The 15,471-nt window shown below is 38.7% G+C and overlaps 1 protein-coding gene across 4 annotated transcripts in view; it reads right to left on the bottom strand.

Moving 5' to 3' along the window:
* Positions 1–758: 758 nt before the first annotated feature.
* Positions 759–15,471, bottom strand: part of LRIG3 (leucine rich repeats and immunoglobulin like domains 3) — a 50,492-nt gene continuing 35,779 nt past the window's right edge. For 3 of the 4 annotated variants that reach the window (XM_039516473.1, XM_039516486.1, XM_039516496.1), the window contains exons 13-19: positions 10,277–10,597; positions 9,316–9,597; positions 8,323–8,775; positions 7,928–8,086; positions 6,781–6,924; positions 6,408–6,698; positions 759–1,773 (exon numbers count right to left, since the gene is read on the bottom strand). In XM_039516473.1, the coding sequence (XP_039372407.1) occupies positions 1,526–1,773; positions 6,408–6,698; positions 6,781–6,924; positions 7,928–8,086; positions 8,323–8,775; positions 9,316–9,597; positions 10,277–10,597 (1,898 nt within the window). In that variant the 3' untranslated portion in view covers positions 759–1,525. Of the gene's footprint in view, positions 1,774–6,407; positions 6,699–6,780; positions 6,925–7,628; positions 7,805–7,927; positions 8,087–8,322; positions 8,776–9,315; positions 9,598–10,276; positions 10,598–15,471 lie in introns of those variants that run through there. The other variant, XR_005591596.1, reaches the window with a different exon arrangement.

Raw genomic sequence — 15,471 nt, 5'->3', positions numbered from 1 at the left:
TCTAATACTGGCGCCTAAATTAAAGGAGGAAAATTACTCTGCAATCTGCGTACCAGGTTTCTGGCTACAAACAAAAAGCCCTTAACTCATCTACTTTAGGCAGGGAAGTCTTTTGCTCTAGACGTATCCTCCGAAAACTGTCTATGATGTGCTGGTCTAACAGCTGCTTTCAATTTAGTTTAAAAGTAAGTTTGAAAACGATATAAATTTGCACCTTCAAAGTGAGCAGATTTGAAAACCTAAGTCCTGTAATAGTAAAACTTGTGGAGGCACATTGTTTTAATACAATGCTGACAAGAAGATTCACAGCTTTTTAAAATACTGGACATCTGTATCAACGAAAACAAAAGGGAGAATTCTCATTTAGTCTTAATTACCATCACATAGCAAGTGTCTTTCTTTGGCTTAGAGCAGCTAATAATATTGGGCTCCTCAATTTCAATTTAATCTAGCAAGAATTCAAACTTATAACAACTGCTCAACTCGAGTGAGGAATGAAGTACAGTTCACATTTATCTATATGGAGAAGAGAGTAGACAAAAAATGGAAAAGGAGCAGAAGGTAAACCAAGGAAGAATTATCTTGCACACTGGTTACCTTATTAACGCTGGGTGTGGAAGTGATTGGGGGAGCAGCCGAGAAAACATAGGGGAAAACACAGAATCTGGAAATTTGGGAAATATTTAATATTCAAGCCATTTATTTAGAGGAGAATGATACTACCAGGTAAACATCTAGGATGGATTTTTTTTTTTTATACTAAGTTGCTTGCTGTGTATTTGTGTGTCCACTCTGCATATCCACCATTAGAGGTGTACGTTAAAGTTATTTGTACACACACGGCTAGACAGCTGACTAGACAGCCAGTCTTGTGTGCATGTGGGACAATTTAGGGAAACTGTATAACCAGAACTACTTCTAAGGGCAGCAGCTATCTAATATGGTGAATCCATATGCTCTACATTTTAGACAAACTGATGAGATATGGGCCAGAGGGTTATATGCATAACATACATTTTCAATTTCTATCAACATACCTCCACCTTGCATTCTTCACACTCTACTGTGTTTCAAGACCACAAGGCAGCATATTTTATTAAAAGTGATGTGCAAATAAGATGCATGGTACCTGTGAACGGCATGGAACGTCCATTCATAAAGAAGTACAGATATTGGTACAAGTTTAGGATGCTTTAGTACTCATTTCAATAAAATGAAGTCTGACAGGAAATATACATGGTATTATTTACATCATTAATTTACAAGAGATACCATTTGCATAAAACAAAGCTATAAAATAATTAGAAATATAGTACTTCTCTAAGGAATGTATTCCCTGTATAAAATTTTATAACACTTTGGCAATTATGTTTTATCTGTATAAAAATGTATCCATTCTTTCTGATATCATAGCTCCATTAAAAACATGGATTCCCTCGGCCCCTTTTAAATAAAGCTCCACATTGAGGTAGTATGTCAAAAATATTTCTTTGGTTCCATCGATCAACAGCCATTCCAAAAGCAGCTATGTGTTCAGGTCATAAGACTGGAAAGTAGGAGTCCTAAAGTTTTCAAAGGCCTGTTTGTAAGTACAAATGCTGTTTTCCTCATGAGAAACCGTCCTGTCCTTTCCATCTTCCTCTGCCTCTGAGTCAAAGTCCAATGAGGCTTGAGGATTATTATTATGGAAGGTTTTTGGCTGACAACTTGCTGGCTGCCTACAGCTCGAAAAAGAGTCCAGTTGAGGCCTCCATAGAGACTTTCCAAATGTTCCTGCAAGACAGAAATTTGTAAGGAAAGAAATGCTGGTGTTAACCACTCTATGTCTTACCAAGGGCTGTACACGAGAATACAAGCCAAGGACAGACACAGCTCAAGTTCTCTGAAATGAGATTTGGCTTTATTTCTAAGCCGTACTATTATTCCCCACCCAAGAGAAAAAAAAAAGTCCTCTATACTCATATGTACCCATTTAAAACTCTTAGCTGAGATGTTAAAAGTGTTTCCAAAGTAAATAACTTGGTTGATAGCCATTCAGAACAACCTACCCCCTTTAATTTCCTTGTTTATGTTTTCATGAATTTCCTTATTCTCAAACACAAAATACAAACAAAAACCTGCAAATAAGTCACAAAGACATTCTAATGCATAACCAGGAACAATCCCTTCAACATGCTTTTTGGATTAATGTACTCTGAAAAGGGACTCAAACATTCGATCTGTTTAGCTAGGCTGATATTAAGATGCGTTTATAAAACTTTTTTTTTTTTTAAATAAACTACACACCCTGCAATCTGAATGCCAGACAGTGTCTTTCTGGTTTGTGTCACACATCAGTAACAAAGATCCTGCCAGTGAAATTCCTTCTTCATTTATACCCCATTTGCGCTCAGCTGGCTAGCACAGGAGTAACCCAAGTAGAATTTGGCATTCAACTGAATCTTCATTAAACAATTCTGTTGGTGCACTAGCTAGAAAATAATAAATTCTCTCTTCTCCCTTTTCCATGTGGAGGCTCCACAGCTAACATCATTACACTGAAAGTCTTCACTTTTTTCACACAGACGGAAAATGTAATTAGATATGACTGACACATGGCATAGATCTGTTGATTAAGGTACCACACTTACACATACCACCCCCCAAAAAGTGGCTGGCACACATTTTTAAACACTAGATGTTGTTAATAATTTGATTCTAAAATTGTTTATTGTGCTAGAAGATTCATACTTCTCTGGCATTGTATCCATTGACAAAAATTGACAATCACAGGTTTAAAGTGAATCTGTATTTGGGGGGGAAATATAAATGACTTTATGGGGTTTCATATTTACATCAATGTGCAGATCAGTTTTGTTTACCGTAATATGAAAGATGTTCTTCATAGCATCAATCTGGCTTCTGAAAAAAATCAAGCTGTGAACCTTTTGGTTCATGCATCAACAATGAAGCTAATGCCAACTGTCTTCAGTGGGGTTGAACAGACATGACTGGGCAGAATTGAAGACAATGGTGCTGCAGAAGTGATTCTACAATCGGAAATTAGAAACAAATCACCACGCCTTCCACCTCTCCAAGATCAACTGACTAAGGACTGAGCGGCTAGGCAGCAGTTCTGCAGAAAAGGACCTAGGGGTTACAGTGGATGAGAAGCTGGATATGAGTCAACAGTGTGCCCCTGTTGCCAAGAAGGCTAACGGCATTTTGGGCTGAATAAGTAGGGGCATTGCCAGCAGATTGAGGGATGTGATCATTCCTCTCTATTCGGCATTGATGAGGCCTCATCTGGAGTACTGTGTTCAGTTTTGGGCCCCACACTACAAGAAGGATGTGGAAAAATTGGAAAGAGTCCAGCGGAGGGCAACAAAAATGATTGGGGGCTGCAGCACATGACTTCTGAGGAGAGGCTGAGGGAACGGAGATTGTTTAGTCCGCAGAAGAAAAGAACAAGGAGGGATTTGATAGCTGCTTTCAACTACCTGAAAGGGGGTTCCAAAGAGGATGGATCTAGACTATTGTCAGTGGTAGCAGATGACAGAACAAGGAGTAATGGTCTCAAGCTGCAGTGGGGGAGGTTTAAAAACTTTTTCACTAGGAGGGTGGTGATGCACTGGGTTATCTAGGGAGGTGGTGGAATCTTCTTCCTTAGAGGTTTTTAAGGTCAGGCTTGACAAAACCCTGGCTGGGATGATTTAGTTGGGAATTGGTCCTGCTTTGAGCAGGGGGTTGGACTAGATGACCTCCTGAGGTCCCTAAACCCTTCGGAGCAGTGATTGTCTCACAGTAGGTTTGTACAGCGCCTAGCACAATGGTGCTCCAGTCTGGCTGAAGCCTCTAGATATAAATCTATAATATCACCAAGTACCAGCAGAAGGGAGGATATCAGCTATCCTCCAGCCTTGAGGTTGCACTGACTCCTAGGTAGAGTTCTTTGCCATGAAACTGCTCCCCCTTTAAGGCAGACAGTAGCCAGCTGGTGAAGCCCTATTTGCATGTTTCCCCCACAGCAGTAATGGTAGGGTGCCTCTGCCCAGGTCTCCTGGTGACAGCAAGGTTTTATAGTCTGTACCTCTGCTTCTGCCGGGGGCAAACTACACTACCTTTACCCACAAAAAAGAAGGCTGGGTGGGTGGGAGAGGGAGATAGAGTCAAAGAACTTAGACAGGAACATTCTTCACTCCTTCCTGTGGTTCTTCCTACAGGAGGGGGCAATCTGGGCCTTACGCATTCTATTGCTTCATAAGCCAGGATATAACCCAGCCTCTTATCTCATAGCTGTGTTCAGCATTCAGATACCACAGTGCCGAAAACCGTATAAACAAGAAATGTAGTGGGATTCTAATTTAAACCAATCTTACAAAAGAAAATGTAGGGCATGAACCCTGTAGTCCCCCTTTAGGAGTTAAATGTGTGAGCCTTAAAAGGAGTTAAACCTTAAAACTCTTTTGTGATTCATTAGAGCAATGACCTCCATAGCACGCTTAAAGCTTGCAGTGTTGTTTTTCTGTACTTAAATATATTCTAAAATTTGTGGAAATATGCAAACTATATTCAGATAAAAGATAAAACCAACCAATACAAAGGTGTATGAACAAAGAAGAAGAATTTGCTCAAGTGAACAGATTGTTTTACCTAGGCTGATAGTAAGATACTTTGTTAACCAATAAGCTCCATGCTCAGTAGAATTGGTTGTTGATTCAAGACTTATCTTCTCTAGAAAGACCTATGGAATGGAACACCATAACCACTAGAGAAGGAGTCAGAAATGTAACATTCCAGCAGGCAGAAGGGAAGGAGGAAAAGGAGAAGCTCCTAGTCACACTTGGCTTCAATAAGTTATGCTGTGTAGACCTTTAAAAACATATGGCAGGTTTGAAGTGGGGTTGCAATCAGTTGCATTTTACTGAAGAAGGATTTATTTTAAGTCATTCTCAACAAACTCAGGTCTTCTGGGAGGCAACTGAGTGCTGCATGTAGTGCGCATTTTAGGACCATCTTGTATTACAGTTGTGAACTGTTCATACATGATTGTGTTCTACTCCATGGGGGAGGGTTACCTCAGCTACCACAGGAACTAAAAAACAGTGGGGGGTGATTAAGATGAGTAACTGAAACTTCAGAGATGTTCTACCCCCTGGGGCGGTTTGTATATACTAGTTCATGCTGGGGTTTCCAGAGGCTAGGAAACCAAGCAAGAGCTTTTGATTTAAAAGGATGAGCCTAAACTGACTTATGGCTTCTTTCTGATGCAGCAAATGGACAAAGGGAGAACCTCACGGAAGGGCTAGAAAGACAGTAGCCTACTAGGGCCCCATAACACTGGTGCGTGATTCCTGGTATGCTAAGTGTGTGTTTAAATCTGTTTATTGTTGTGGGGTTGTGTTGGGTTTTTTTTTTGTTTTTGTTTCCTTTTTTGGTAATGCTTTTATCTTAAGAAAAAGTGTGCTTGCTTAGAAAGACTGGGTGATAGCTTGTAACCTTTGGCAATACACTTTTCATAGCCGTTGGAAAGAAAGCAAAAGCACAGGCACTAGTATTTAAGCAGACTGGCTTGCGGGGGATATCATAGTGTAAGGCAGAGAGATGTGCAGTCTTAAAACTCCAGTCGGGAGGGGGAGAGAGAGAGAGAGAGAGACACACACACACACACACACACACACACACACCTGGGTCTTCACCCAAGAGAGGTGACAGCTGGGAGCAGAAAACCTTACGTGTGTGCCCTTGAGGGACCATGGAGGGGGAATACAGATGCAGTTACCCAGAAACTGATGCTACCAACTAAGCAATGCATGCAGAAGTTATTCCCCTTGTATAGTAAAAGATAGTTTATAATGCACTGAATATTTTTTTAAATCCACCCCCCCAAACAAAAATCAAGAAACTAAAGGCTTGTTCATAACTTCACCATATAGTCACACTACTTTTTGTTTCCTCATTTGAGCCCCTCGAGTGATGGTACACTGTCTATTCGAAGGCCTTGTCAGAGTACCTTGTCTGAATATGAAGTGCCCTGCATGCTCCTGGCACGACACAAATAATGGAGGAAAAGAAGCAATACTAAAGTTAGCTTTCACAAACTAAGGCCTTGCTTACATGGGAAAGTTTAATTGGTTAAATTACCAACATTTTCAAACAGTATATATTTTATAAACTGTAGTATCCCACTGAACTCAGTGGCAATTGCATGTGCTCAGTGTCTCTGAAAAAGAGTCAGGCTACTTATGTGACCAGCTTTTAGTTAGGTTTCTCACAATATGTAACAATCATATAAGCAATCACTGAGTACAACCCTGAACTACTGCTCTGACAAAAGGATAAACATGTTTTCTAGTACATGCAAGTCATAAGGGACGTGTATACAAATGATGTTTGCAGCTTTAAGAAATGCAGTAGCTGAAACATACCCATGAAAGTGCTACTAGTGGTAATAGAGGATGATTCCTGATTTCTGTTCAAATCAAAGATGTCTGAGTTTAGACTCAAGCTTTTCACTCCAATTCCTTCATTTGGCGTGTAAGTAGAGTTAAGCAATTTGTTACTTGTAGCCTGCATTCCAATGCTGCCAACATACTGGTCAAAGGGATCTTCTGGTGAATGCGATAATGTTCCAAGTGAATACGGATAGCGTTCCTTTTTCTTTAAGTAACTAGAGTCACATGGGTCCATGCACACTGTTCTTTGGTCAGGGCTGCAGCCTTAATAAAAAGGAGAAATCAGTATTACTAGGAATCTGATATGGCAAAACTGAAACAGAACTAAAATATTTATTTGACTTACTTGTATGGTATGCTTCAAACGCGTCAGAGCCATAAGCATTCCCTTTTAAATACACAGTTCCTGAAGTCCCCAGATAGTGGCATAAGAATGGATCTGTAACAACCTCCAGGTCTGTTTCACTGCCATTATCTAGATGACAAATGCCTTAAAAATAAAGACATAATGTATCAGCTAACAGACTCCTTTTTTCTAGGCTTCATCCTACACAGTTAGTTTTACTAGTGGAGTTTTGTTCTTCTGCAAACAAAGAAACTACAGCGATGAAACCCGCACTAGAATTTTAAGCATACGGCAGGAGTTTTCAAGAGTTTAGTTAAACAGCTTTATAAGGCTGCTACAGCCTAGCCCTAACCCTCTCCAGAATGGCGGTGTCAAGATTTCTCAGTATGTCACCACTCTGCTGGCCAGCTTATCTTCTAGGAGTATACAATAAACACAAAGAGAGCCAGAATTTTATAATCAACAAACAAACAAACATGCACTGAGTTCATTTGCAACAAAAAATTCTGCTCCGAATACTGAAGCCATGGTCCAAATAATGGCTACAAGTCATCAAGTGTTACAAAGTAGATTACTGCTCTAAAACACAATGATCATGTTGAGGTGCTTTCACAAACTAAGGCCTTGCTTACACGGGAAAGTTTCATTGGTTAAATCATGTAGTAAAACAATATAATGCCCTCTATGGACACTTATTCCTGTATAAGACTGCTTTTGAGGGTAGGGAAGGGGCATATCTTAAGTTATAATCCCAAGAGACATAACAAAAAGGGTACTCTTACACTGGTAGAGTTCATGTGTAGACTTAATCTTTTTTTGGTGTAAGTATGATCAGTTTAAATTCACACCTGAGGTTATACTGAAGAAGCTTCCCTAAGTAGATGAGGCCATATGTCAAGTGGATCAGTAAAACCAAGTTTCTGTTATCAGCACAAGCATTTCTCATTCCTGTATTGCATAGTAAAATCTCAGCTTCAAATATTATTGTCATGTGTTGAAGCAATCGGTAAGTCAGTCACAGGGCCTACATGGCAATCAACAAAGATGCTTCACTGGTGTCATTACAATTCATTACATTAGTTAAGAAGACAGTGTCTGATTTCTAGTAACCAAAAACAGTGCCAAGATTTATATTTAAAGTATTTACCATTACTATCTCTCTGCTGTAAAAAATATCCCCCCATTGAAGAAGTTATGAACTGATGATGACTTCCATTTTCTGATGACCCATACCCATCCTGCCTTTCAGCTAATGTTCCCTGGGATGACAGGTAACTTGGAATGTCAGCAGGCAAGTTTGTCTCATCTGTGATTGAAGAGGGGGAGGAAAAAAAAAAAAACAAACACGCATAAAACCATCAGTATATTTTAGGTTTCTTTGAAATATTTTTAAACCAGCCAGCAACATGCTGAAGGCAACAAATGATTCACCGTTCTGAATTTGAGTCAAAACACACAAACGTTTCTGGAAGAAAGTTACTGCAGGACAACCACAAACACACTTGACTACTCCTTTACGCTGCCAAGCTTCAGTTTACACACCTGTATTTGTGATGCTGCAATCTTCATTTCTTCTCCTTGTGTGGTATATGATGACCACCCACACAAGGGAAGTGCCCACCACACAGCAAACCACTGCTATGATCACTACGCCGACTGTGGCCCATCCATCATCATCCAACGATGAAGCAATGTTTTGAGGAGAATCACAGGTGGGAGTAGGAATTACATTTAGACGAATGTTGCCTCTCTCTGTTCCAAGTGTATTGGACATTTCACAAGTGTATTTCCCAGCATCTTCAATGTCTGTATCCACAATAATCAGTAACTGGTTGCCTGCAGCGAAGAAGTGCCTTTCTGTTACCACCAATGGGCTGTCATCCTTAGTCCAGTTCAACCGAGGTGGAGGGCTACCACCAGCAATGCACTGCAAGACTGCAGTTTCACCTTTTGTTACTGTTCGGTCTAGCAAGGGCCGCAAAAATGATGGTGTTTCTGCAATAAATAAATAAATAAATTCTAAATTACCTTTACAAGAAAACATAGGTGGTTCCAACCCTCACATTGACCCAACCCACAGAAAAAAAAAAACAAATGAGTTTAACTCTGAATAAAAAAAAACAAATCCTTTTTCCTTTTTTCTATTAAAACTAAACTTTTCAGAAAAAAAATCCCAGAAACCTGCTCCTTTCTTTGTGTATACTAAATAATTTTTATTTTAAACTATGCATTTAAATGGAAAATGTAACTATTTATTAGAAACAATGATTGTGTATTAAAACTTATAAGTGGCTAACCAGTGGCCACTGCTTAATGAATGATGACTTCAGGAAATGCATTACCACAGAACTAAGCTGAAAAGACATTTTTCAGCTAAATACGTGCCTCCAAAAGCGCTCACTAGTAGTGAATTGATACATCTTCCTAGTAAACCCTAAAACACATTTTATTAAGTAACATATAAAAGTATGGAAAAACTTGTCACACCACTTCAATAGAAAAGACTTATATCATTACATATTGACAGTTTCTCACCTAGTACTGTCAGTGTTGCATTAGCTGAAATGCTCCCAGCAGTGTTTTGAGCTGTACAGCTATAAACTCCAGTGTCCTCAATTTTTACATCAACAATAAAGAATACATCATCCTCGGGCATGACATGCATACGTCTCTTGCGTGCTGCAGGAAAGTCTGTGCCACCATCTTTCTGCCAAGCAATCTGCGGTACTGGATGACCAACTGCAGCACATTCTAATCGTGCCGTTGCCCCAGCACGAATGGTTAGGTCCATGGGCATCTTTGTAAATGATGGCAGCACTAAAGCAAAAACAAAACAAAAAGTTTAGCCAGATACATACTATAAGTAAGTTTGTTTCCAATTTTGGGACAAATTAGGTTTCCTCCTTTGCATTGTATTTTCTCAATTTCAGTACACCCAACTCCAGCAAGTGTAAAACTTATATCAATTTCAGCAACGGCGATGTGCAAGGCTTTGCTGATAGGATCTGGTGCATGAAGCTCTGGAAAAAAAACCTCACAAGACCTAAGCTTATATCTGGCGAGAAGATGGTCTTATGTTTAAATCAGGCAACATGGATTTCATCCTCATTCAGGAAGCCTGTGGCAGAGGTCAACTCTGCTAAGTCAGTCTGCCTACCTCAGTACAGAAGGTTGTTGTCCCCTGTGAAAAGTGAACAGTAGTTCTTCCCTTCTCCTATCCTTTCCTTAGTCTATTTAGATTGCAAGCTCTTCAGGACAGGGATTGTTTCTTAACTGTGTTTGTACAGCACCTCACACAATAGTGACAGATTCTTGTTGGGCCCATAAATGCAACTTTAATAATAAACAGATTTTGGAAGCAGCATGCTTTCATGAGCTGAAATTAGGTTATAAAGCATTTTCTAAAAATAATGCCATGGGAAAAGAAAAGTGTATATTGTATTTTGCTTTACAATGATTTCTTCTTCAAATGCACAGGTAAAAAAGGGATGCTTACTGTTAACTGTAAGCTTGGCTTTGACAGAGTAGGATGAACCAAAGTGATTTGAAATAACACACTGGTATTTTCCCTCATTGCTGAATTCAACATTGCGTAGCCGAAGTATGGTAGTGTATTCCATCACTTCACCACCCCGTGCCCGGAGATGTGCATAATTCTCCATTTCAGCATCATGCAGTAATTCATTGTCCTTTTTCCATGCAAACATCATAGGGGAGTCACTGCTGCTGGCTGCTGAACATACGAAACTCAAATTGGAGCCTTTGATTGCTGACTGGGTTTCTGGCTGGACAGTGATCTGTGGTTTAGGAAAATCATCTGTAAAAATGGGAAAGGGGAAAAAATTGTGACACTGAGGAAGAGAGGCAAATACAAAATCTTTGAGTCCTGGGGACCTGGGTAAGCTTTGTTTTATAGGTTTGAGAGAAGAGTCAGACAAGTATTTACAAAGCAGAGATACAGTGGTTTAGTTTTAGATTTCATTTATCTCCAGGCATTTAAAGATGTCGTATTTATGAGTTTACTGTGCTAAGCCATCTCTTAGTGAAGAGAAAGCACATCTAAAGCAGACTATGTGCTGTTTATATATAAGAGGAGAGAACTACAGTTTAACATCTGTAAAAGCTACTTTGACTGTCAGTCACAAAGCCAAGACTCCTTTTTTCTACACCTTAAGGCTGCAATAAGTTTTTCTTCACTAAAACATGGTTCTTTCTGCCACCAGAGATTGTCAGGCACAGTCCAGGGTTCTCCCCGAACCTGCACACAAAAGTTGTGGTTCCAGTGATTTGTAGTCCTTTGCTCCAATTTTCAAATGCAGCAGTGCTGAAAATCTGTTACGCATACTATACAAAGATCAAGTGTGGGCTTTTTTTATGATGGGGAAGCCCCTAACAATTGCATTTTGTTGGATTCCATGTTTCTTGTCCTTCAATTATTTACAAGTAAAAATGTGTTCTACAGCCAGTCCTTCAAATGCAACCTGGGATCTGAGAGTCCTGCTGGGTTATTTCTTTCTTGTGCATCATACCTATAATAAGTTCCACAAGCCAAATTATGTCCTTGGTGACATCTATGTCACCACACTGCCATCAGAGGTTTTGCAGTGGTATACATTTACTGAAACATACTAAATGTTTATACTGATAATGTGAGAGGCGGGAGAGTATCCAGCTCATTCTCTTGTGGCTGTGCTGTCTATGCTCTGCTAACAGATGTTAAAAGTATTAAAAACATTTGTTTGGGGGAGGGGAGGCACTAAAATAAGCAGATGTGATACAATATACAAAAGGAACTGATCTGTTAAGTAGGATTCTGCCATTTTCACATAGCCCATTTTCAGAGTAGAACCACACTTTAAAATAAAATCATGAAGGATATTTCTCATCATCTTGTTTAAGCCATTAACTTCAGCACTTGACTTATAAACAATGGAAAAAAGAGACAGCTATTAAGCGGGTTGTATTTGGTTACAAAAATCACTATAGTAAGACCACTATATAATTAAGCAGTTAATACAGGTCACTTAGGCACCTATTTTCAATTGCTAACAGTTTTCTCAAAAGCTAACTTTTGGCCTGAAATTATTCATGCTTTGTTTCATCTTGAAAGGCATAATTTTAGAAAGTGTGAAATACATTAATTTGGCTATTTTTGAGCTACGCTATTATGGACCACTCATCCCATGTGTCCATCCCATTAACAAATTTTAAATGTTTTTCCTCTGAGTTGTTTTCAAAATTCCAACTTGGCACTGAAGATTTAAAATTAATATACGAAGCATACATCATTCTGAAGTTAAAGAAAATAACTTGTTGTGTAAGAAGCATTTCTCCAGATGTCCAATCATTCTATTTGAAATATACAAAAGAAGAAAGAAGCACACCTTGATAGAATACTAAACACTGCAGAAATGCACCTTCTCCCACTGAGATGTTAAATTAACAAATATGCTACAGAGCCAAACAAGGTGGCCTCTATTCAATTTGGAAATTGTATTCTGGGAAAGGACTCTGCAACAGTAACTCTTTCCTTTTAGTTTGTCACCAGAAATTCATACAATTTTTAGAAAATAATAATACCACAGAACAGATAACAGAGCAGACATATACATGCCATAAATTACAGGGGCCACAATGTGTTGCAACTTTAGGCTTAAGGGTTGGATATTAAGTGTAGGTCAATGGCATAAATGCATCTCCATTTCAACAGCCTCAATCACCAACTCCATTGGACAAGCCCCACCAACACCACTGGCCTTGCCCCCTTAAGTTAACATTTTGTCTGTGTGCTTTCACATGACAATGCGGGACAGCAACGTACTACGAGATTCATTTCTTTGTCCTTGCTTCTTTTTCCTGGTCTAATAAAGACCAATTTTATCAACCTTGTAGGCACAGTAAAAAAAAACACTTCTGTTTAGCAAGACTTATCTGACACGTGGAGGAGTCTCTTTATTCTTCTTATAAATAATGTCTTGTGCAGTTAATATCTGTTATGTTAATTTTGTGTCTTTTTATGAACACATATGTAGACACATTGTGATTGCTGCATTTTAAAGATTTAACTGGCACACACTGCTTCATTTATTCAAAGGATTGCATCTATTCCTATTTCACAATTTACTTTTCTTGTTAAACTTATTCTAGTACTAATTTCCTTTTAGGTTTTCCCCTTTTAGGGGAAAGGGCTATTGTGCTTATTTTAAAGGTTTTGAAATCAATCACAGCTGGCATCAAGCAATAAACTACTGATAAAAATTACCTTTAGTTAAATGTAACCTGTCACTTAAATTAGCCTCTCTACTAGATGATTGGAGGCTAGCTAATGTAATGCTGATTATTAAAAAGGGCTCCAGAGGTGATTGTGGCAATTACCGGCCAGTAAGCCTAACTTCAGTACCAGAAAATTGGCTGAAAGTACAGTAAAGAATGGAATTATCAGAAACACAGAAGAACAAGGGGAAGAATCAACCTGGTTTTTGTAAAGGGAAATCATGCCTCACCAATCTGTTGGAATTCTTTGAGGGTGTCAACAAACATGGACAAGGGTGATCCAGTGGATATAATGTACTTGGACTTTCAGAAAACCTTTGACAAGGTCCTACACCAAAGGCTCTGAAGTGAAGTAGGGAGTTGTGGGATAAAAAGGAAGGTCCTCTTATGGATCAATAACTGGTTAAAAGGTAGGAAACCAAGGACAGGAATAAACGCTCAGTTTTCAAAATGGAGAGTGGCAAATACCAGTGATCTCCAAGAACCTGCACTGGGATCGGAGCTGTTCAATCCATTCATAAATGATCTGGAAACAGGGGGTGAACAGTGAGGTGGCAAAGTTTGCAGACGATACAAAATTACTCAAGACAGTTAAGTCCACAGCTGAATGCAAAGAGTTACAAAGGGATCCCACTAAACTGGGTGACTGGGCAACAAAATGGCAGATGAAATTCAACTTGATAAATGCAAAGCAATTCACACTGGAACACAATCCCAACTATACATACAAAATGATAGGTTCAAAATTAGCTATTACCACTCAAGAAAGTTCTTGGAGTCATAGTAAACAGTTGTCTAAAAACAAATTTCTCATTGTGCAGTGAAAGTCAAAAAAGCTAACAGAATGTTAGGAATAGGACAGTTGATAAGACAGAAAATATCATAATGCCACTATGTAAATGTCTGGTATGCCCACACCTTGAATAGTGCATGCAGTCCTGGTTGTCCTATATATATTGTATATGAAAAGGTACAGAGAAGGGCAACCAAAATGATTAGGGCTATGGAACAGCTTCCATATGAAGAGAGATTGAAGAGACTGGGACTGTTCAGTTTAGAGACAACCAAGGAGCAATATAATAGAGGTCTCATCATGAATGGTGTGGAGAATGTGAAGAAGGAAGTGTTATTTATCCCTTCACATAACAAGAACCAGGGGTCAGCCAATGAAATAAAGATTTTTAAACAAACATAAGGAAATATTTCTTCACACAACACGCAGTCAACCTGTGGAACTCATTACCAGGGGATGTTCTGAAGGCCAAAAGTAAAACTGGGTTCAAAAAAGAATTCTGTAAGTTCATGGAGGGTAAGTCCAATAATGGCTATTAGCCAAGCTAGCTAGTGATGCAACCCTAAGCTCTGGGTGTCCTTAAGACACTGACTGTCAGAAACTGGGACTGGATGACACTCAGTAATTGCCCCCATTCCACTCATTCCCTCTGGGGCACCTGGTATTGGCCACTGTTGGAAGACAGGATACTGGGCTAGATAGACCTTTGGTTTAACCCATTGTGCTCATTCTTATGTTATGTTCTTAATAGATAGTGCTATTTTCAGATGTCAAATTCCTCGCTGGTTTTCCAAAATGATTTCCTCATAAATAAGGTATGTTCTTCATTAGCTGTCTATTAATTTGTTTACTTTCTGTTCTGTCCACATCAGCCTTAAAAGTTTATACATTAGCTACTCTTAATTTAATATTGAAATATTAAAACACTTGTATAAGATGGTAATGTTCATAGTGGCTGTCAAGACAGCAGCAAGACCCTGCAAATTCTGTGCTCCTTTACACCTAGGCAATTCCACCAAGACTCGTGAAGTTGTATAGGTATAAGGGTAGGATTAGTAAAAATTACGCAATGTTGAATTTGTTGTGGTAACAAAATTATACTGAAGAAAGATCAAATTTCCAATTTACCTCTTTAAATCCAGGACAGTATAAAGTTTTTTGTAAACTTTAATTTTTCCTCTATTAATGGAAATTGCAAGCAAAAATATATACGAATGCCAGATAAACTACCAAATTTTTATCTTAAAACAGTCAAGAAATTAAGAATTAAGGTTCCTACTTTGTGCATTAGAATAGGGTCTTTCATTACATGATTAGAGAACCAAGTGACAATATTTGACATGCAGTATTTCGCATCAGTAAACAGCAGTTTTGTTGCAAACATGTATTAATACAAAATGTTACGTATTAAGCTATTGTATAATTTACATACTGAAAGACTATTATGAAGTGATACTTTTGGGTTGAAAGGCAACAAATAAAACCTACCCTGAAGTATCTGCAGCACTACAAACCTCAAAATAAAACTGATTCTAATTAGTATTCACTGTTTAACCTGTGAGAAATGCAAAAGGTAAAAACGGAACTACAGAAAAGTGAGTTGGATTTTTATAAATGATTCTGAT

Source organism: Mauremys reevesii, linkage group 1, assembly GCF_016161935.1.
Source record: "Mauremys reevesii isolate NIE-2019 linkage group 1, ASM1616193v1, whole genome shotgun sequence".
Classification (NCBI taxonomy): Eukaryota; Metazoa; Chordata; order Testudines; family Geoemydidae; genus Mauremys; species Mauremys reevesii.
This window is presented reverse-complemented; position numbering and strand designations above follow the sequence as displayed.